The sequence below is a fragment of the Gordionus sp. m RMFG-2023 genome, chromosome 2 (assembly GCF_954871325.1).
Source record: "Gordionus sp. m RMFG-2023 chromosome 2, tfGorSpeb1-WG-v2, whole genome shotgun sequence".
In the NCBI taxonomy this organism is placed as follows: Eukaryota; Metazoa; Nematomorpha; class Gordioida; order Chordodea; family Parachordodidae; genus Gordionus; species Gordionus sp. m RMFG-2023.
Window position 1 is genome coordinate 17,502,751 of NC_088776.1, and position 22,571 is coordinate 17,525,321.

General features: G+C 27.2%; 1 protein-coding gene across 1 annotated transcript in view; it reads right to left on the bottom strand.

The window, feature by feature from the left end:
- The window catches only part of LOC135924135 (A disintegrin and metalloproteinase with thrombospondin motifs 9-like), a 48,418-nt gene extending 26,109 nt beyond the window's left edge, over window positions 1-22,309 (bottom strand). The window contains 16 exon segments of the mRNA XM_065459182.1: window positions 264-393; window positions 452-618; window positions 907-1,120; window positions 1,764-2,057; window positions 2,124-2,187; window positions 3,899-4,047; window positions 6,025-6,120; window positions 6,327-6,483; window positions 8,086-8,244; window positions 8,291-8,393; window positions 8,455-8,620; window positions 8,982-9,065; window positions 9,146-9,285; window positions 11,888-12,281; window positions 20,156-20,640; window positions 22,238-22,309. Coding sequence (XP_065315254.1) covers window positions 264-393; window positions 452-618; window positions 907-1,120; window positions 1,764-2,057; window positions 2,124-2,187; window positions 3,899-4,047; window positions 6,025-6,120; window positions 6,327-6,483; window positions 8,086-8,244; window positions 8,291-8,393; window positions 8,455-8,620; window positions 8,982-9,065; window positions 9,146-9,285; window positions 11,888-12,281; window positions 20,156-20,518 — 2,680 coding nt within the window. The 5' untranslated portion in view covers window positions 20,519-20,640; window positions 22,238-22,309.
- Window positions 22,310-22,571: the final 262 nt, after the last annotated feature.

The following is a 22,571-nucleotide window of genomic DNA, read 5'->3' on the forward strand; positions in this document are numbered from 1 at the left end:
TAAAGAATTAATTATTTTGAATATCGGTCATTTTATCGGTTAAAATCAATAGCGTTAGAAGGGTAATTTTTTTAAAAATCCCTTTATAAAAAATTAAAATTGTTAGTTAAAAAAAAGGTAATTTTGAAATTGTTAGTTAAAAAAGGAGTCATTTTAAAAAAATTTTTTTTTAGCCCCCTGAGATTGTAAAGGGTTAAAATTAAAAATATCGAATCCGTATCGGAACATCTCTGATAAATATATAACATATATCAATGGATTACCTTTACAACTACATTTATTCCAAGGCCCATATATATTCCAGGTAAAAACTTGAACTTTTTCTCTGAAATTAGTTGAAATATCGTAAGAATATCTGATGTCAGGTGGATACAAGTGTCCAACTGTTAAGACCTAAATTATTTTCACAAATATTTTGTAAAAAAATTAAGAAAATAAGATTATGGTATACTTGAATGATAAGATCCGATTTTATCATTCCAGTGCTGTTAATACGTTCTACGGCAGTATTTGAACCAGTGTATTGCAAGAGAGATGGACCGTATTTGATATCTAATCTTGTCATAGTTATGCTATTTCCACCATTAATTAGATATTCACCCTTGTCACTCCTTAACGCTAGAAAATTGAAACATATATTAGTTACCTTAAGTTTTATATCCTTTTATTTTAACAAAAATAAGGGACAACGTTTTTAAAAAATTACGGTTCAAGGGCATATTATAAATGTTGCGTAAGTTACTGATAATCATAAAGCAGGAAAGGATCAGACTCATATTAAATAAAATATATTTGTTTTAAAAGGTTATATAGTAATAGTATTTTATAACATGTTTTATTTAAGACAATGGTCCATACATATTAAAAAAAACTATTTAAATGAAATTAATGATTCATTAAAGAAACCTAAATAGTTATCATCAGCTTCTATGCCATGCATCCCGTATTGTCTAATATCAATATTCATGGCGCCAACCGGTATTCTTCCAACGTTATTATAGCCGTACTTAATCAGATTGTAAGATCCGACAACAGTATGGCACGTCGAATTATCTCCCCCGCAAACACCGCATTTGTCGAATTCAGCTCGCGATCCTAGAACTTGGTCGCAACCTACTGACTTTTTATTATTAATATACGAATATTAGTATATTGTGTAATAGACATATTATTTTAAGGAAATTTGGCAAATATTAAATTTATTTTCTTATAAAAAAATAAACACAATAAAAAATGAGTGAATTAATTATAAAATGATTGTGCTAATATTGCAACAAATATTGTTAAATTATCTTAAGATGATTGTGAGGGGCGTCACTAGATTTAACAATCTCATGGGGCTAAAAAAAAATTTAAATTTACAATATGATCTTTTATTAGGTATAAAAAATTTTCAAAATTTTCAGGGGGCTCTTGATATCTGCTTTAAATCATAATAATTTTATATTATTATAGGGTTTTAACTCTACTTTTGGAACTTGGCAAAGTTAGAGTGAGGCAAGGACAGATCTGAGTTCTAGGCCCAGTCGGACTCGGACAGTTCTCTCGGACATATCATAATTTTTTTGAAAAAAAATTGAAAATTTTTCGTATATTCTAGAATCGGGTCTGACTTGAAAAAATAGATATGATGAAGAGCTCTAGCCCCCCTCCAAAAAACCGCCAGATAATTTTAATGTTTTTAAATAAAAAAATTGGAGATATCCCGATGACGAGTATCGGTTTTATATGGATGATAATCAATAAGAAATGCCATAATTTACTCTGCAAATTCCTTGAATACATATTTGAGTAGATTCCAAATCGCAAGGAGTTCCATCAATTACCTTGTTGGCTAGTTTATGTCCTGATGATTTTTCAGCCCGACAATATAGCTTACATTTTTCCTGAAATTGCACTATATTAAAATAAATATTTTAAAATGTTTTTGAATGAATATAATTACTTTCATAAGAAGCTATCCACTTAACATCCGATGGTATTCCTAAAATTCCCATATTATTGCCATTAAATTTAGCGCATTGTTCATTTCTAAAGTCATTCTTATGCAAGCATTCCTATTAGCGAATTTTCATTTAGGATTAAGCATTAGGTTTTTTTAAAAAATAAAAAGTAATAATTACTTGAGTATTGCAAGATTTGGCTCTGCTCCTACGACCTAAACAATATCTGCCGTTATTCGCGGGTCTTTAAACAAAATAGTAATAATATTTATAATAGTATTTGTTGAGTTGATAAATATTTAGATTAGAGATCTACAAAGTTAGGCCCGGCCCGAGTCCGGTCGGGCCTAATTTTATTTAAAATAATCGGGTTCGGGCTGGGCTAATACTTTTTAAAAAAATTCGGGCCGGGTCGAACTTTGGAAATTTTATTAAATTTATTTAAATTTATCAATTTTTATATTGAATTTTTTATGTAAAATAAAAATATTTGATTTTATTTATTGAAATTAAACGACATATAACATATGTCTTTTATTATAGAAATTAATTATTAAAATTAATTTCTATTTTAAATAAATTTGGGCTGGGCCGGCAAAACTTTTTTAAAAAAATTAGGGTTAGGGGCCGGCAAAACTTTTATAAAAAAAATTTCGGACCTGGCCGGGCTTGAAAAATTAGACCCGATGCAGATCACTAATTTAGATTATTTAAATTATAATAAATAATAATGGCGTCGCTCGCTCTTACCATTTAGTGTGCTAAAATTTAATTTATGCGTTCTGAGAACGCCTTTATCTCTCCGTAGCGACACCATATATGGGTTATTTATTTATTTTTTATTATAAAATTTGAAGTTTATAAAAATATGCAGTGTCAAACTTAACATATCTTTTTAGTTGAGTCTAGGGCGTATAACTAGTTTTAACGGCTCGAATTTTAAAAACGGCCAACCCAATATTTTAGCCAAAAATATTACGAAAGCCTAGAGATTTTTTACATTGATGGCAGAGGTTTAAACATATATTAACGAAATCTCTAGGCTTGCATAACATTTTTTGGCTAAAATATTTGGGTTAGCCGTTTTTAAAAATCGAGTCATTTAACAACACTAGTGTATACTTTGGAGAAAAAATCCATTATCACAAAAAAAGCTGACTGAGTTAGAATCTTTGGTGACCAAGATTTAGTAATAGCAATTATCACTTAGGGCTGCTGTAAAGTCATTTTATTGTTTGAGGTGCCCAAATTAAATTTTTTTGAGCGCACTCTTATTAAATTTAGACATGCCTCCCAGGAAGGCACAAGTGTTAAAACTGAAGGATGCTCTTCACTAGAGACAACATCATAATATTAAATGATATTATAATATAAATTGAGTGAGGAATTTTTTTTATTAAGAAAGATTGAATGCAAATTAAAATTGTTACATGTTAGTAACATGTAATATCTAATAATGTTTTATTTCAAAAAAGTTTAATGTTTATAAAAACTAATGTTATATTATAAATATTACTTTGTTTATTATTGTCTAAAGATTTAATATACATGCCCATTTAAATGATTACTGTTTAAGGCAATAATTTATGTAAATTGGACATTTAGTTATATTAAATGATGTTTAATTTTGATATATATAATATATATACACATACATTATTTTAGAAGATTACCTAAAAAATATTATATTATAGACGATACTTATTTTGATTAAAAAATGATATTCAAACAAATAAAATCTTTGTCTTAAAAAAACATTAATTGTAAATTTATATAAAAGAATTATGATTAGATAAATAGTTAACAATAAAATATACATTCTCAATCAACTACCGCTTTCCAAGTTCTTATATTATCAAGATCAACTACTACCAACTACTAGCTATCTCATTAAAAATCAAATAGAGATAAAAAAATTTTATAGTAATAAAATAATAATATAAATATAAATTTACATAGGATCAGTGCAAGTTCTACTTGACGTCATAACACCTCCTCCACAGCTTCGAGAACAAGGCGTAAATTCGGACCATTCGCCCCAGCCGCCATCTATTGGTATATTAGAACGGTGAATTTTATCTATGCAATTTCCATTTTGGCACCACTAGATTCATCAAAGAAACAAAATTATTATATATAAATTTTTAGAATTAATAGTGCCAGGCGCGTACGCAGGAATTCGCTGTGGAGGGTGGGGGGAGGGGGGTGAATAATTAAATTTATTTATAAAATTATTTTAAGAATAACTTTAGTTTCATAAATTTATTAAACTAGTAACTAGTTTTGTTGAATTGCCTTAAGCCGATTTTAAAACGGCGAACTCAGTATTTTATCTATAAAAACATAATGTAAGCCTGAATATTTTGCTCATAAATGGCACAAAGATTTGGACAATTATTAGCGAAATCTCAAGGCTTAGGCAATATTTTTGTGGCTAAAATCTTGAGTTAACCATTTATAAAATTCAGCTCAAATCGAGTCGTTTAACAACAGTACTAAAAATAGTAAAAAAAATAATTAAGAAGCATATTATATTATAAATTTATAATGAAAAATTCAATATTCTTGGAATTGAGCTAATTTTTCAATGATTTCATCCGTGCTTGGTATTAACTCCCTACATATATTAAGAAGGACTAACACCCATCCAATATATTTTAAGAGGTAGTACTTTAATGTGTAATGTTGTCAAACGGCTCAATTTGAGCTGATTTTTAAGTGGCTATCTAACCAATATATTATCCAGAAAAATATTACGCAAAGCTAAATATTTTGCTCATAGATGGCACAATGGTTTGGACTAGAAGTCTGCAATGGGCGGGTTTTAGCCCGCCCGCCTAATTTTCAACATTGGGCGGTTGACGGGAGGTAACTTAAAGTAATGGACAGGCTTGGGCAGTTGAATTTTAAATATTTTTCAAGCGAAATGAGCAGAACAGGCTTCAATTTATTAAAAATAAAATGTTTAATTAAGAATACATTAAAATAAATAAATAAAAAGCCAAGCCAGCCATTAAAATAATTCTTAAGCATTAGGCGAATGAGCGGGAAACAAAATTTATAAATAAGCGAAATGAGGGCGGGTGACGAGTGGGCGGGCTTTTTGACTAAACCCGCCCAATACATACCTCTAGTTTGGAGATCTATTAGCAAAATCTCGAAGCTCACTCAGACAGTATTTTTTGATTTTTAAAAATCGGCTCAAATCGAGCAATTTAACAACACTACTTTTCAGATATGTTTTTATTGTTGTTAGAGAAGGAAATGTTCTTTTATTGGTAGATAAATATATAATAATACATAGGAAAATAGTTTTAAATGTGTTTGAAATTATGCGAAGCATCTATAACATTTCTTGAAACATTATCAACCATATTTAACCTTTAATACTATAATTTGCAATCAGCTAGTAATACAATTGGATACTTTAACATCCTCACAATAAAAATCTGCCAAATATTTACTTTTCTCTAACAAGATTTGAGATAGATTCGGATTCTGTAGTAATAATATTTGCAGATTTGTAAGTGCTGCCTGGTTAATTAAGAAACTTTCATTCATTTAGTTATAAAAATATCCAAGAAGAAGATAAAGAGATTTATTCTATGGTATTTTTTGACTGACCCTATATTAATATTGGAACGATAGGTTTGCCTTGTTGCTAGTAGAGGTAGATAAATATTGAATTCATAGAGATCTGTTTTTGACTCAACAATGATACAATTTATGAAATTCGTCATCTATATTTGCCCTAATTTCCTAAAGTTCCAATATAATGCTTTCAGCTATTCTCGTAGTCTCAATCATATTGATGTCATTTTTTGAATATTTTACTTTTAGTTTTGCAGTGAATTAGTAGTGTATTTATTTCTGCTGTGAATGTGATTAGTAAATGTAGGATATAAATAAGAGGTTAATCAGTAGTGCTAACAATTCTTATGATTACTCAAATAATTTTATATTCAATTCAAGCCCTGTTGAGATGAAAGATTATTGCTCGGACCGCATAAGTCTGCTTATTATTAAAATTACTTTTTTAAAAATAAACAAAGAATTATTTAAATAGTTTAAAAAATATAACTTTATTATAACCACAACTGGTCCCATCAGCCCATTGAGTGTACATATAATCGCAATTACGTTTTTTATTGAGGCAGTAAAGATATTGACAAGGTGGCTTAAATTAAATGTATAATATATTAAATTTAATAATTTTGATTTCGTTCCTTTTTCCTTCCTTTTACCTTCTTTCCTTCCAATTTAAAAAAAATAATATTATAATTGGAAAACTAGTAATTCCTGATAATATTTAACTTTTTGCAAAAATATTCAAAAACATTCCATATTATTGGTAATTTTACAACTCTTTCAAAACTGTCAAACCTTATTAATATTAGGGCAAAAATGGGAAAAAGAGCCGTATATTAACTGGCATTGTTGATGAAGAGAGTATTCCTCGCCAGGTGGCCTTAAGGCTTTCATTTGACTCATGTATTCCATATTTTCTGGCTTGTTTAATAGACATTGGCCAAAACCTTTGCTATTTTATTTTTTTTATTAAAAAAATTATATAATTAGTTTTCATCAATGTCATATAATTAATTGATTAAAAACATTTTGCAAAATTATAAAATAAATAAAAATTTTTAATATTATATTACATTTATACAAAAATAATAAATTATTACAGTCCTGTCTGAGTCAGCGTAATCCGGGTTTTTTAATATCTGTAATATAACGCTGTCCAATCGCATGGTATAAGTTGTAAAATTTAGGTTCAAACTAATAAAAGTGTATTTAAAATAAAGAACATTAAACAACTGCCCTTTTTACTCAAACGTTGGAGGAAGTCAATCAGAAATCTGCATGGAGAAATATCATTAGACTCAGCCCAAAGAAAGACCAGCCCGAAATTTAAAATTTTTTTTGTCATAGTCCGAAACAAAATTATTTTCAAATAGGCTCACCTAAGACCAAAGTAATTCGAACCCAATGGAGGGATCGGATCTGGCCTTGCAGATCACTAAGGTTACAAGAATAATCCCAGATCAGGAATTGAGCCCCCCCCCTATCAAAAAATTAAAAATATCCCATCAGAATTCTTATCTGAAAAGATTGGGAAGTTCTTTTGAATGGACGGAATTTGAGTTAATCATATCTTATAATGATTATAAAATTGTGTGACTAATGAATCGGCGATTAAAGAAGCGACAATTAATATTGTGATGTCAATTTTTTTAACTGGAGAGTTGATTTGTAAAAAATTTCTATTGACTCTTCAATATTCACATTATATTGAAACAATCGCTAAACTATTAAGTTTTTCCTGAGTTATAGTCAGCCAATATGTATTTACTAATTTAAATCTTGAAAAGCTTCTTCGTCCAGGCAACTCGAAATATTTTTTTTTAAATGTGGCTCTAAAATTAGCAAATTTATTTTACCATCCTGAAAATCGTAAAGCTCAAGCCCCAGACCAGCTCTCCATCTAAGTTTTATTTTGATATTTTTGTACATTTTCAATTATAATCTTGTAATTTGATGTTTGCACCTTTTCTTATTAAATTTTATTATATTGAACAAATTTCGATTAAAATAATAAACAATTAATGGTTTTACAAAATTGACAATTGTTACAAGAAATATTTGAAAACTGTAAGAAATAATAAATGTTGAGAGTTTTTAAAATTTTTATATAAAATAGGCGTTGATGAAGATCTTATTGAATTATCCCTTTATAAGGATAAAATTTATTTTACAGAAATACCAAATACATTAAAATCCGTTTACTTTAGACTGAGAGCTTTCCCTTGACATAGTATAATATTATAAAATTAATTTATGGCCTCACAAAATAATGCATGTAATTTGAGGTTTTTCAATTTCAAAATTATTTTTTTAACCCTACATAGTTAATCTCGACCTGACTAGCAGTCATGATTTACGTAAAATTTAACTAGCATATAAATTCGGTAATTTAATATCTTGCCATCGACCGGCCAATTTTTTAAAATTAGTATGGCAAGGATTGATATTTTTTTATAAATCTTGATAACTGAGTCTAAAATATTAGAAAAAGCCTTTATTATACAATTGAAAGATATTTTCGGAAGATATTATATTTTATTTAATTATGATTTACTCTAAAAATGAGGAAATATAATGCTGACTACATTTTGACCAAGACAATATTCTGTTGTTAGGATATAACACCTTGGACATAATATGGTAGGTATTAGCGTCAGCGTCATATGATTCGAATTCTTTGCAAGGCGGATCACCATCATGTGGTAAACCTAAACTATTTTTAGTATTAATTTTTATTGAATAATCAGGGTTAAACATACTTGTGTCCAATTTCATGAGCTATCGTTAAAGCTACACTTAAGCCATTATCTTCCGCGATAGCACAACTAGTTGTGGGATCGCATATCGATCCCCTAGTCATAGCTATGTACATATATTAATAATAATAGATAAAACTTAATATATTTGTTTTAAAGTGCATTACCCAAAGTTTGGCAATTAATTTCATTGCTACATATATCCTGCCTTGTCAATAATATAGCTGTATCATGATGAAAGAGTTCAAATTGAGATTTAGTATTGTGTTCGTATTGCCAGTCACAAAAATTTCCAAGTGTGGTTTCACCGTTTCCAGTAATTTTAGGGGCATACTATACATTTATATTATAGGGATATTTATATGTACACTATATCCTTACAACCAAAATGTTTTAATGATTTTATTAGTGGTCGCGGACAAACAAAGCTTTATATTTAATGTCAACATAATCTTTCTTCCATTCCTTCGTTCCTTTCTCCTCCCTTCTTCCTTCCTTCCTTCCTTCCTTCCTTCCTTCCTTCCTTCCTTCCTTCCTTCCTTCCTTCCTTCCTTCCTTCCTTCCTTCCTTCCTACCTTCCTTCCTTCCTTCCTTCCTTGTGACAAAAAAATAAATTAACTCATATTATATAATTTATAAATATAAAGCAATCACATTAGCAAGCATTTTAAAAAATTAAAGATAATTTAATAACCTCGGAATCTTGAAATATGGCTATTTTTACTAACACAATATTGATTGCATTGCCGATAGATGGATTTTTATATATCATTTCAACCTATTGTTAGTTGTATATTGTATATAAAATGTATAATTGATTTATAAAGAGATTAAAAAATAAAGTTTATTATGCATTACGATAGATATGATTGTTAATATGTATCTCTGAAGATCCGGTCCATGAGATTTTGCAACATCATAATCAGCTACTATCATAATTTCTACGAAATGTTCGCGAGATACTGAACGTTTTTTTATAGGGCGCCCATTAATCCTTTCTAATTATATGATTAATATATTTATAAATAAATTTATATCTAATTATTTTTCTTTCTTTTTTCTTTCAATAAATTCAACCTATTTTAATTTTTTTAAATTAAAAGATTAAATTCATAGGATTTGAGTTAAAATCACAAAACTAAATCTTTAACTTTTGTTTTTCTTAGATTTGTTAAATTATACATATGAATCTCTACCTCAAGTATTAATGTGAGGTTTACCAGTTCAAAATTACTCCATATCATCAAATAAAAATAGCATAAATAATCCTAACCTAATAATGCATTCAATTTTTATCCGGCATTTTTCCAAAAATGACATCAATGCATTCCACGAAGCTAATAGGATGTGAGCAAAATTTAGCTTAGCATTAATCTCACTTTCAACTAAAATGCATGTACTATCTAAGTAAGGCGGTGCAAGATACTGCAATAAAATACTTAATGATCAAATCAACTAGAGCTACTGTCAAGAATTTTTAAAGGGGGGGGAGGGGTGCATCTATTCTATATTAGGCCAAAAAAACAAATCCTTAAACCAAAAAGCATATAAGTTTAATATCATGTAAATTTTAGATAATTAATAGCCATGATTTCTAATTTATGGAGGAGTCCCCCTATATGTCCCTTTGGCTGCTCTTAGGTTCAATCGGGTTGTATTTAAATTTCCTAAAAATGTTAAATTATTTAATTATAAAAAAAATATTTTTTTGAAGTATCAATTTTTATTTATTTTTTAAAATTAGTAAATTTATAATTAAGGGGAGAGAATTTTCCGCTTCTCCCCTTGGCTACATCAATGCACAACCCATCATAATCATATGAAGATATAAGTGTTAATAATAGCACAAAATTTTCATTTTATATAGTATTTGTATTTTTGTAAAATACAAATTGAAAGTACTTAAATAAACGGCAAGTCTCCCAATTAAAGAAATAATTTTAATCTTATTATTTAAAAAAGAGCATTATTTTAATTTAAAAAAAAATTAATATTATTAATTATGTACTTACAATCTAATTATTTGAATTTATATTCTTCTTTTATGATATTTAAAGATTTTGGGCTATTTTAAAAAAAGGTGAATGAAATATATATTGAATAAACATGTTTATGCATAATCCAGAATTTAATATAACTCATATTAATGGTAATTAATATTAACTTTTTTTGGTATGTTTTTAAATTAAAGCTTGAATAATAATAGGAAACAATGTATCCATTATAGTTTTAATTTAAAATATGCTTTTGTATTTAAATTTTAAATCTAAATTTATTCTCGTTTTCCTTCAAGCTATTGGAATTAGGGCTAGGCTAGAGACAGTTCTCAATTGTTAAGAGATTTTCAGAATCTCTTTTAATTCATTTAATTAAACAAAAAATATAAGCGAAAACAAATGGTGTATCTAGTTTTAACATTTTGGATGCGTTTTCAAATAGAAAATATTGAAAATAAATTTTGGCAGGCTGAGTTCCCAGGAGAGCCATTGAAAGGATCCTAAATTTAAATCATAGCTTTCTTCCATTTTAAATGGAGTATATTAGGCATTATACTAATCTAAAAAACTGAAAAACCATGAATGGCAATTAATTTTTAAATTTTATAATAATCATATAGTGAGTGGTCGAGGTTTGATCAAAATCATGAATCTAATTCCAGATTTACTTAATTATTAACATAACATTAATAAAAATAATAATAAAATATTAAATTACAATGACAAAAAAAATAGAATATATATCGATTTCAATTTTGAAATAACCTATGAATAAAGATCAATACAATCATAATCATGCTTTGATCATGCGTATTGAATAAGTATGTAGATAGCGAGACACCATCATTAATTAATAAAAAAAAAATTCTATACGGATCTGATTAGTGATGTAAGATTATCTTATTATATAAACCTTAACAACAACATTGAATTTTTTTAAACAATGATGAGCTGCTAAAATTTTTATAAATGAAATAATCGATTATATCATCATGGTGAAGAATCAAGTATCGAAAAGATAAGATTGAATTTTGAAAACAGACCCTTTTTTTAAAAAAAAGAGAGAAATTTAAATGATGGTTATATTAAACCTTATATTAAATAACATAGTTAGTTAAGTTGTATAATATTTATATATTGTATTATATTTTAAAAGTTAAGAAGTTATATAATATTTATATATTATATTATATTTTAAAATAAAGTCTGTTATCAATATGACATAAATTACTTGTTTTAATAAAACAACATAGACCCCTCCCTTATAGCAATAGTAACATTATTTAGAGATAAGCTCTGAGATTAGATTAGTTTTATTTTCAAAATATTTATTTAATATTATTAGACAAAATCATGCAAAAAAAATATTAGGGTTAAGGTGAAATACGAGAAATCGGATTTTGAACAATTAAATTTAAATCTAATTAAAATGAAAATAAATTAATATATTTATTCAAAACCTTCTTTTTTTAACAATACAAATTAAATAAATATCCCCATTCTAGAAGAGATTTATACTCTATTTCGATTGTAATCTTTAAAATTTGAGAAGGGAAATTAAATAAATATAAAAATAATACGCTGATAGAAATATTAAAAAAACCTTTATTATCTTCCCTAAATGGACGCGATTGAGTAGCGTTATTCGGAGCCGGGAAAAAATTGGTAGAATCTTGCAAAAAGTTATATTTATCGAATGGAGGCGTTTTTATAGATGATAAGCTATAGACAATATGAGGTTGTGAGTTGTGACTAGAGTCGAAGGATGAATTTATACTTTTGCTCTTTGTTTCAAGAAAATATACATTCACGTGAGTATAGTTTGAATACATCGAATCGTCTATTTGGTGCGTATGGTTATTATTTTTATCTAATAAAGAGGCTAAGGAAGTGTTAAATGTCGATATTTTTGTATCTCTCGGTTTAAATTTCCTCATAGAATTCGCGGTCACGGGTTCAATAAAAAATTGCTTACCATCTATCTGAAACATGCCCATCTTGTTTATATTTTTAAAATATATAAAGAATATAGACTTTAGTATAAGCAATGAATGAGATATAACGGTTAAATTCAATTGGGGATACCGGGTACAAAATGGATTTTGTGTAAATGTCTATAAAATGACAAATATCTCAAATGGTAGTCTGTTCTCTACCTAATGTATACATATGATATGTTGTTTTCCAATATGTATAGATTTTCTATTATTTAAATTTTCGCAAAAAAAATATGATTAACATACAAGAATGATAATTCTACTGAAAATTTATAATTAAATATCAAAGAATTGCAAGCCCGAATCAAGATCGGGCCGATTTAAAAAATAAATTTAAATTATATCATCCGTCGGAAAATCATATGAGCACTTTAATATTCATTTCCTGCCCATATTCAATTCCCATGCAGTATACAATGTAGATTCAAAATAATGAAATTTAAAAATGTTGGACCGGATCGTAAAATAAAAAAGTCCGGGTCGCTGGGCTTGATATTAAAATTATCCGGGTTGGGCCAAAAAAAATTTTGCCGGGCTCAAAAAGATTTTCTGTTAGAATCCAGACCAGGCCAATAAGCTACTCTGACGTATATAAATGAAAATAAAATATTTATCGATAATAAATAATATATATTTTTATATATAGTTTTCCTATAATAAACAACGTATACAGTTAGTGAATACAATGGAAAGGTTTGGTAGTTATATACCCCCTTCCCATGAAAAATATGAAGTAGAATAAAATTTTTCATAATATTATATATAGATGAGAATTTGCTTTTATTTTTTTTATAAATTGATAAAACACACTCTTTAATTTTATAATTCTAAATCATTTCAGAATTTTTTTTTCTTGTGTAAAAAAATGGTAGAATTTTATGAACAAAATAGGCAAATATTTCATTTTATAATCAAATTTTCACATAATAAAAAATTTGATATAAATTCTATTAAAAAATTGAAAAACGGGACACTTGTCCCAAAGAGGGTATTTCGTTGGGGATCCACCTTTGATATTTTCTGTTTCCAAGTCTAAAAGCGCACTTAGTATTAATATTACTTTTCTAAACAATGTCTCACCCTTGGCGTCTGAGGGTAAAAAGTTATTTTTTGTAATCCTTTGCAACTTCACCGTATCATTCCATTTCCTAAGATGAGCAAGTCTTATATGACTACTTTTATGCTACAGCTACTAAATCATAAAAGTATCAAAGCTGCTGCTAAGACATCGAATTTCATATTTTACTATAAAAGGTTGATTTTTTAATAATAGTAAAATTTTTATATATGGTTTAATTAATTTAATTTTATTATAATTGAAAATTTTTAACATTAGCAAAAAAAGAGGTAATTTTAACAAAATGAGCAAAATAAAGAGAATACTACCCAAATTTAACGTAAAAATGTCATTATATCTAAAATCTGCATAAAAGAATCATATCTAAATACAATTTAATATTTTTAAAGGGGCTCTCCAAAGTGGGCTTAAAATCCTATGTGCGATTATTCATATTATAATTGTAAATGAATTCGAAGATATTTTTCAAAATAAATAAAAGTTTTGACGTACCCCATATTCCGTTTCGTCTGGTCCCCTATACTTTCTCATGATCATTGTCAAAATTGTGATAAATAAGGCCTAAAAAATTTATAGTCAAATTCTCAACTTCAAATTATGTACCGAACATTGAACAATATAAGTTCATAGGTTAAATTATAATTTAATATCAAAGCTTGTTATAATATGTAATGCACAAGTACATAATATAAAATAATACAACCGTTTATTGAATATTAAGTTAATTTTTTCAATATTTACATAAGGAAACTAAATGTAGTAAAATTTATTATATATTTAATATGATTAAACATAATTTACAGATGATTTTTATAAATTTATTGAAAAAATTATGTGGGAGAAAATTTTATACACGCTAAATTTTTTTAATTAAACTTTAAAAATAAAAACATCAAAATCTTTATTTCACACTTTTTACAAATATTAGTAATCAAATCATATAAAAAATATAGCTTACCTCAATTTAGAAATGTGCAAAGCCCGGCCCAGTCCGTCCGAAAAAATTATAACAGCCGGTAGAAATAGATAGCAATAGAGAAGAGATATAAAGCCTTAATTGACATTGGGAAAAAATTATATAGATATTAAACATGTGAAGTCGGAAAATTAGTACAAAAGAATTTGACGGACTAGAAAGAACTTTTCATAAAAATTTAATTGGGTTACTTGTGCTAAAATCCTAAACGTTAATATTTTATAAATCAGAAAAGTAAAGATTTAAGAACTAAACTTTAGGTACATTAATGGAATAAAAAATAAAACAAGATTGTCTCAGAAGTCAGAACATTCCTGACCTGTTCAGAACGGTGCGGAAAAATATCGGTAAAACGCAGTTATATTATCATTTTATTTCACCAAGAAACACTGAATTTATTTATCGTTTTATATTTAAATTATTGCACCCAAGTTATATTATAAAAATTTATCATTATATTTATTAGGTAGGAAGTTAAAAAAAAATTGAGCCTGTATAAATTTTATACGCTCACATGGGAGGGGTAGATATTTTATCAAAATAAAATATTCGGAGTAAAGGTTTAAAATTAATCGAATCATGAAACCAATGTGATTGTATTAAATTTTTGAGGTCGCACTAAGTTCATGTCCATGGAAAAATTAAAATTTAGGCCCGACCCAGCCAGCAGACTAAAAAAAATAAATAATCTTAACCCGAACCCGGCTCATAGTATATAAAAAATATATAAACACAGGCATATGGAATAATTGCAATACCTGGTCTGACCCGGCACGCAGTTTAGAAAAATATGGCCTAGAAACAGCAATATTAAAAAATGTGCCCAACTTAGAGCAATGAGTGTACTAGAATAATGGCAATACATACTAATACTATTTAATACGTTACTTCATAGTTTATTTTTATATAATTGAAATCAATAAAAAAAAATTATCTATAAATTTATAATCATAAAATAGTGTGCCTGCCTTAAACAAGACATCTTGTTTATATAAAGATCTAAACTAAGCCAAAACCCGGTGTCTATTTTAAAAACTTTCAATATAGGCATGTAGGCCACCATTTTATTATGGAGACATCCCGGCCAATGTATGCTATGATGCGAAGTGTTTTTTCCACACTTTACGCTTTTTACAACGCATAAATATAAACAATCTTTTTAAAATGATATTATTTGATGAAATAATTAAATAGAAACAATAAAATGTGTATTAATATAACATAATCAGGTATTTTTGAGGAAGGTTTCCAAAATTGGAACGGAACATTTTTTAAGCCATAAAGGAAAAGGAACACAGAAAATAAGACATGATCGCTATCGGGTTTTTTTTAAACATAATTCTTTTTAAATTAAAAATTATATTATATTAATGTAAACACTATATATGATTATAAAAAATAATATATCAAGAATTAATAAGTAAGATAACCCATATTTTAGATATAACCTTTCCAATTAGGTTTCATTAAAATGTATATTAATAAAATTATTAGTGAGTCTGACTTTATTTTTTGCATATTTAGAAAGTAAATTAAGAGAATGTAATTATAAAGAGAATCCAAGTTTATTGATTCACTTATTGATATTAAAGAACATCAATTAAATATAGTAAGTTATTTGTAAAAACTCTTTTTTCGACCGAAATATAAAACAAATTTCACAAAAATTATATTACAACATAACATAAAAGTTTTATTGTCAATGAATCAAATTTAAATTAGGATCATTTTAAATTTCATTAGTTTTTTAGGGACCTTACTGTATAACGTAGTCGAGAATTCCGCTTGGGAAAAAAAATTAGACATAAAAAATTATATAAACTATACATAAAATACCGGGATTAAGTCGGTAACAAATTAAACTTAAAAAGTATTTCTCATGAATTATTATAAAATTTAAATTTAAAAAAATCAGGCCCTGCCCGGTTTTTGCAGAAAAATTTTTTTAACCCGAGGCATATTACATTTTGATAACATATTATATCAGCTGCTATTCAAATAAAGTAACCTATGAGCGGGAAAAAAACATAGGTTTGTAATTTATTTGGCCAGGCCATTAAATTATACCATAACATATTATATCAGCTGCTATTCAAATAAAGTAATCTATGAGAGAAAAAAAAACCTAGATTTGTAATTTATTTGGTCAGGCCATTAAATTATACCATTTTTCGGCCCACTTAGGGGAAGGCCTGATTCACTATAAAAATTGTTCTCGTATTATTTAAAATATTGATTAAAATATTGAAAAAAAAAACAAAAATAAATTAAGATTTTTATTTAAAATTCAAAAGATAACATTCTCTATATAATTTTTTTTAAAGTAAATGTGTCGACCTAGACTGTAACTGTAATAGTCCTTGTTAATCCAATTAATAATTAAAAGGTCTCCAATCATGTTAATTAATTTAAAATGAATCGATTTACATCTGCTCTTTATAATACTTCTCTCTTTCTATTCTATACTTCTATATTTACAAGTTAATATATATTTCAAAAAACGTATAAAGTCTGCTGCGAGCAACAACAAAAAAAATCTTTTAGAAATATTAAATAATTATTAATTTGTACCAAAAGGCAAATGTTAAATTTTTTAAAAAAAATACTGTGAATTTTATTTTTATAATGATAATTTAAAGAATTTTATTATTTTTCAAAGTGAAAGAATAGAGAAACGATCAATCTATTTTTATAGTTTAAAAAAACGAATAAAATTTTTATTTTATGAAAAGAATAGGGGAGAAGGAAATTAAATAAAGGAAGATTTCGAGAAAGGAAAATATAATAGTAGTAAAAAATGATTCAAGATCATTATCAATTATATATCATGACGATCGACAAAAATATTGTGTAAAATAAAGATTTTAAATTGGATTTTTTTAGCAAGAAAACTAATTTTATAGTAATGAGTGTTTCAAATCATTGGTAAGCAATCGCTAATATTTAAGATTTGTGCCGATAAAAGGGTAAATAAGTTTCATTTCCACCTCATAAAACATGGTCATTAAAAATAAATATGTATAATATACAATATTTTAAAAGAAAAACATTTTGAAAAATAATTATCATATTGTTATGAATTTAATAAGTATAATAGGTTTTAAAATTGGGATCTTGTTCTAAAAAAAATTATAATTCTTTTTAATAAGGATAATTTGGAAGAATAAAATAATATTAATAAAATCCTTATATTTTTTTTTACTATAAACTTTGTTATATTAAAAAAACTTAATTTGAAAAAGGGCATAGGCCTTAGACATTAGCATTATAAGTGCATAATAGTTGTTTAGTAAAAGTACTATCTATATTATTAATTAGAATTATTTATGAAAAAAATAATAAAAATTAAAACACTTCTTTTATCCATTTTTAAAGGTACTAAAAATTATAGAAATAAAAATTAAAAACCAAGATCTTTTTCTTTCTTTTATATTCTATTTTCTATTGTAAAAGGTTGAAAGAAAGTAATTCGAAACGAAACCAGAATTACTAAAAACTTTGCATTATGCAAGTAATTTTAAATAAAAAAAAAAGTAAATTTTTTGGAGGATTTCACAACTTTGGGGTGCTTAAAAGTTAGAAAATCAAAAGTCAAATTAGGCAGGTTACTGCATCAATAAAGTATGATAGTTAAATATATATATATACATATATATATATATATCAATATCATATTCATAATTATCATTGACAACATTACATCTTGATAATACATTTTAATTTTTATAGAAAATCTACATTTAAAAAATGACAATAAGATTTTAGATCTCTATAATTTTTCATTATATTGATATTTAATTAGATTCATAAAATTTCTTTTAAAATATGATATTTTGAAAAAAATAAAAAGTTCAAGGCCTATTTATAAAGCAATATAAGTAGTATTAATATTATAGAATTACGGCAAATAATTTTCTCTATCCTTTCATTCAAACTTTCTTTTTTCTCTAAATAGTTTTATATAGAAATTTAAAATAGATATATCCACTATAATATCGTAAATTTTGAAAATTATATAAGGAAAAATATTCATAAAATCATGAACTAATAATAAATTTCAATTTATAAAAAAAATGGAAAAATTTGATTAATAAATCCCAGAGACTTGCAGATAACCATTTGCAATGCCCGGCCGTGATTTTTTTTTGTAAAAATATTTTCCGCCCGGCCCGGGTTTTATATTTTCGAGTGGATTATTTTAAAATAAAATTTCCGATTTATAAAAATATTTTATTTATTTTCAATTTTTATGGCTAATAATGGCGATTTAAAATATATGGTTTTAAAATATAAGGCTTGGGCCGGGTATGATTTTAAAAAAATTTAGGCCCGGCACGAGTATATTTAAAAAAATTAAAATATGGCCCGGCCCGTGTAACCAAGCCGGCCTGTCCGGGCCTGCAGTTCTTTGACATATTTTAGTCATTTTACGCCTTAGGCCACTTCCAGATACATAGTTTTTTCAAGGCGTTTTCCTGGCACGTTCAGCAATTTTTTTTTATATTTCCAAACAAAGGATAATATATCGTCGAATTAATTTTTTTGCATAATATAAATTTGTCACCATTTAATCGTTAGCAAAAAAATTAAAATCATTTGTTTTTTTAAGTGAGTGATGTTTTTTATATTTTATTATGCAAAAAATTAATTAGATAATTTATTACTTTGAAAATAGATGCTGGAAGAGTGACCATGAAATCGCTTCAAAAAAAAGTCCTGTCTGGAAGTAGCATCGAATCGTTTTACAGCAATTAATGTAAGGAAGGTAAAATATCTTTTAAAAAATTAAGGTAATTAACATTAAAGATTGAAAAGCAGGCGATAACTAACGCATACTTATAAACACATAGGCGTAGTCAGGATTTTGCTAAGGGAGAGAATGAGAAATAGAGATCTGGGAAGCCCGGTCAGACCTGAACCTGGCGCACCCCGAATAGGATATTTTGCCTTTCGATTAGAGCTGGATAGGTAAATTCGGACCGGGCGATAAAATATATTCCACTTAATATTTTACGAAAAGTCAGGCCCAGCAAGGACCATTTAATTTTTTTAGACGAATTCCAGCACATTTTTAATGACCATATCGATATTTAATTTTTTCCAATGTCAACTATCTTTCTTTCTTTCTTTCTTTCTCTATGTCTTTCTATAACTTTTAAAAATCAATTGTGCTCATAAAATATAAAAAAAAATAAACATCTTAAAATAATAGTATTAATATTTAATATATTTAGCTTGAAATTAAAAAAATATATTAAAATTTTAGTGTCCACGTGGCCTAGATTGATGAAAAACCACAGATTTGTGAGGCCTAGTTCGCTTTCCTATATATGGATTGTCGGGCCCGGCCGGTTTATTTTTTATATACGAATTGCCTCGTCCGTTAACTATATGCCCGACCCGTTATAATTTTTATTATACTAAGAAAAAGATCAACTGTATTTATTTAATAGTATCAATAACTCTTTCCTGTCACAATTAAATATTTAGTGGTGTGCACATTTTTAGTCAGTTCAGGGTTAAGTTGATATTTTATAATAGCCAAGTTTATCTTTGATTAAGGACTTTTTTTAAATAACTTATGATATATATTTAAAAAATTTTAAAAGGTCCATTGAACTTAGATTGGATTATATGTATTTTTGTAGTAATATTATGATAATTCATTATTAGTGTCGCAACAAAAAAATGGATATGTTGAAAGATGGAGGGGGGGGGGGGTCGGTTTGCTTTGACAAATTCAGAATGCAATTTTATTATAACCATTATTTAATTTAAGGATATTTAATTAATGTTAATACGTAAAAAAAATATCAATACCAGTCCATCCCCACATAAATTAAACACGGCACTTTTGGCGAACCGCTTTTCCTCCTTGGAGTGTGTGGAATCGAAAAGAATAACCCCGAAAGTTTCTTGGTCAACGTATCCTTCGTAAATGCAGGCGTCTCGTGTTAAGGTTATTTGTTCCTCCATAACTGGAGACGAATTATTGTTGGCACGGGAAGAAAAATATTGAACTAGTATTTTTCGCGATGAATCCAAATTTTTTTTTATGTTCTCACCTTTCGGCAAATATTGTGTCGGTAATTTGAGAGACGAAACGAGTTTGATTTCGAAAGTTTGTAAGAAAAGCGTGAATCGGGCGATAATACTGGCTTCCGTTTCCTCCTGCCTTTTCATATTATATTCGCTTTCGTCGTTTATATTGGCGTTTTTTTGAGAGGGGGTGGAAAATATACCGTTATGTTCATCAATTGGTAGAAAACTTATTTCTTCACTGAAATTCAATTGAAGCAAATTGTCTTTTTATATAAATTCAAAAAAAAATTGATTTTTTTATGTAAAGTTAAAAAATAACCTAAATAAATGGTTGACTCAGTAGTTTTTTCAAACAGTGGCGGCTAGCGTTTACCCTAAGTCCTTTTGCCCCTCCTTATCAATGCCAATGTTTTTAAATCATAAAAGAAGTATGGCAACTAGAAGTTTTGTAATGAGTTTACATTGGCATTCGAAGACCTATAAAAATGGTCTTGTCTTGAGTAGCATGATAAATGTGGTCTGATTTTTAAAAATATATTAGATTATTTATTGTCATTTTTACTTAATAATTGGCTAAAAGAAAATATTGCGAGTAAGGTCGAGAATTATATAAGTAATTATTAATTAATTATTTATATTGGATAAATAAGGGTTATCAAATTGGTAAGCATCATAGATATTACTTTTATGAGTGGCCACAATTTTGCAGGTTTATAAATATAATACCCAGTTGTCAGTGGATTTGATCATTTATGGTGAATTTATAGCAAGTGCAATTTATAGCTACGAGATCAAATACAATGAAAGTTAATACCATTTGGGGTAGCCTTTTCTCGAGCTCAACATCTTGTCTCACCATTTTATTTGTCGTCTAAGAATTTTTCTGGCCTATGACATTAGTTCCATAATTCTAGGCCTGCATACGTTTATAAGATTATCCAAATAATGATAAATCAAATCAATGTACACAGTTAAACTTTATCGACTTCTTGTTAAATGAAAAATAAAAGCATTGGCAAAAAAAGTTTTAAAAATACTGGAATCTTCATAACAAGTTTTGGATGCTATCTTTAATAAACTAATCATAAATTATATCTCTCTAAAACCATATAAAATGTTATTAGTATAATTTTTCGGCAAAAAAAATTTGCATAGTTACTTTGTCCACTTGCCCTTATGGCCATGCTGCACCTGTACGAGGCGATGTGAGGATAGACCATTCGGTGATTATTTTTTCTTTGATAAAGCTTTCCTCATTTTTGGCATCTGCTATTTTTTTCCTCCCATCTTTAAAAGCATAACTTAAACCGCCCAATTCAAACAAGGATAAAAAATATATTGTATTGAAAAATCTACTATCCTTTGATATTTTAACGACTGGAGCCTTGCAGTCGCAAGATGGACTTTAAAATAAATAAATTTATAAGGGTTAAAAATTTAAAGCAATAAGGATAATTGAATTATTCCATGAGAAAAGCAATTAGTAATTTGCATTTTATTTAACTTCATAGTGTTTTGGATAGCAAAGAACGTGGGGGTAACGGGTGATAATTGAGTGTCTAGTTCAATTCATATATTTTCATGAAATATGCTGGATCAGGCCATAAATTAAAATTCGTAGCTGGCGGGACTTCGGGCAGATAAAATTGAATTTGCAAATTTAACTTAGCTTAGCTACCAGTCTTCATTATTAAAGTGAATAATAAAAGGTGAAAATTTAAGCCCAGCTTGGATTTAAAAAAATATTCTATTTTCAAGCCCGGCCAAGATTTTTTTCTCTCTAAAACTATTCATTGACTCGGGCCGAGTTTCAGGCTTGCAGCTTGATATAAAATTTAATATTAAATTTAATTTTATTACCATATGATTTCGAATACTTGATAGATGATAATTTCGACTCAGAAAAACGAGCTATATTGAGCAGAATGAAGAGATTTATCGAGATATTAGTGCTGAACCACAAGTATTTCTTCGCCATCTAGATAGAAAGAAAAGGATAAGGTTATGAAGGTTCTCCTCTTCAATAATGATGTTTAAATTATTATTTTTTTTCCGCGGTAATAGTTATCTTAGAAAAATTTAATTTCATATTTCTTCTACTTTTCTTTCAAAGTAATTTTTTCCCATATTATTATTTGAATAACCTTCTTTTTTGTATTCGTTTCAATTTACAATAAATTTTAATATAAAAATA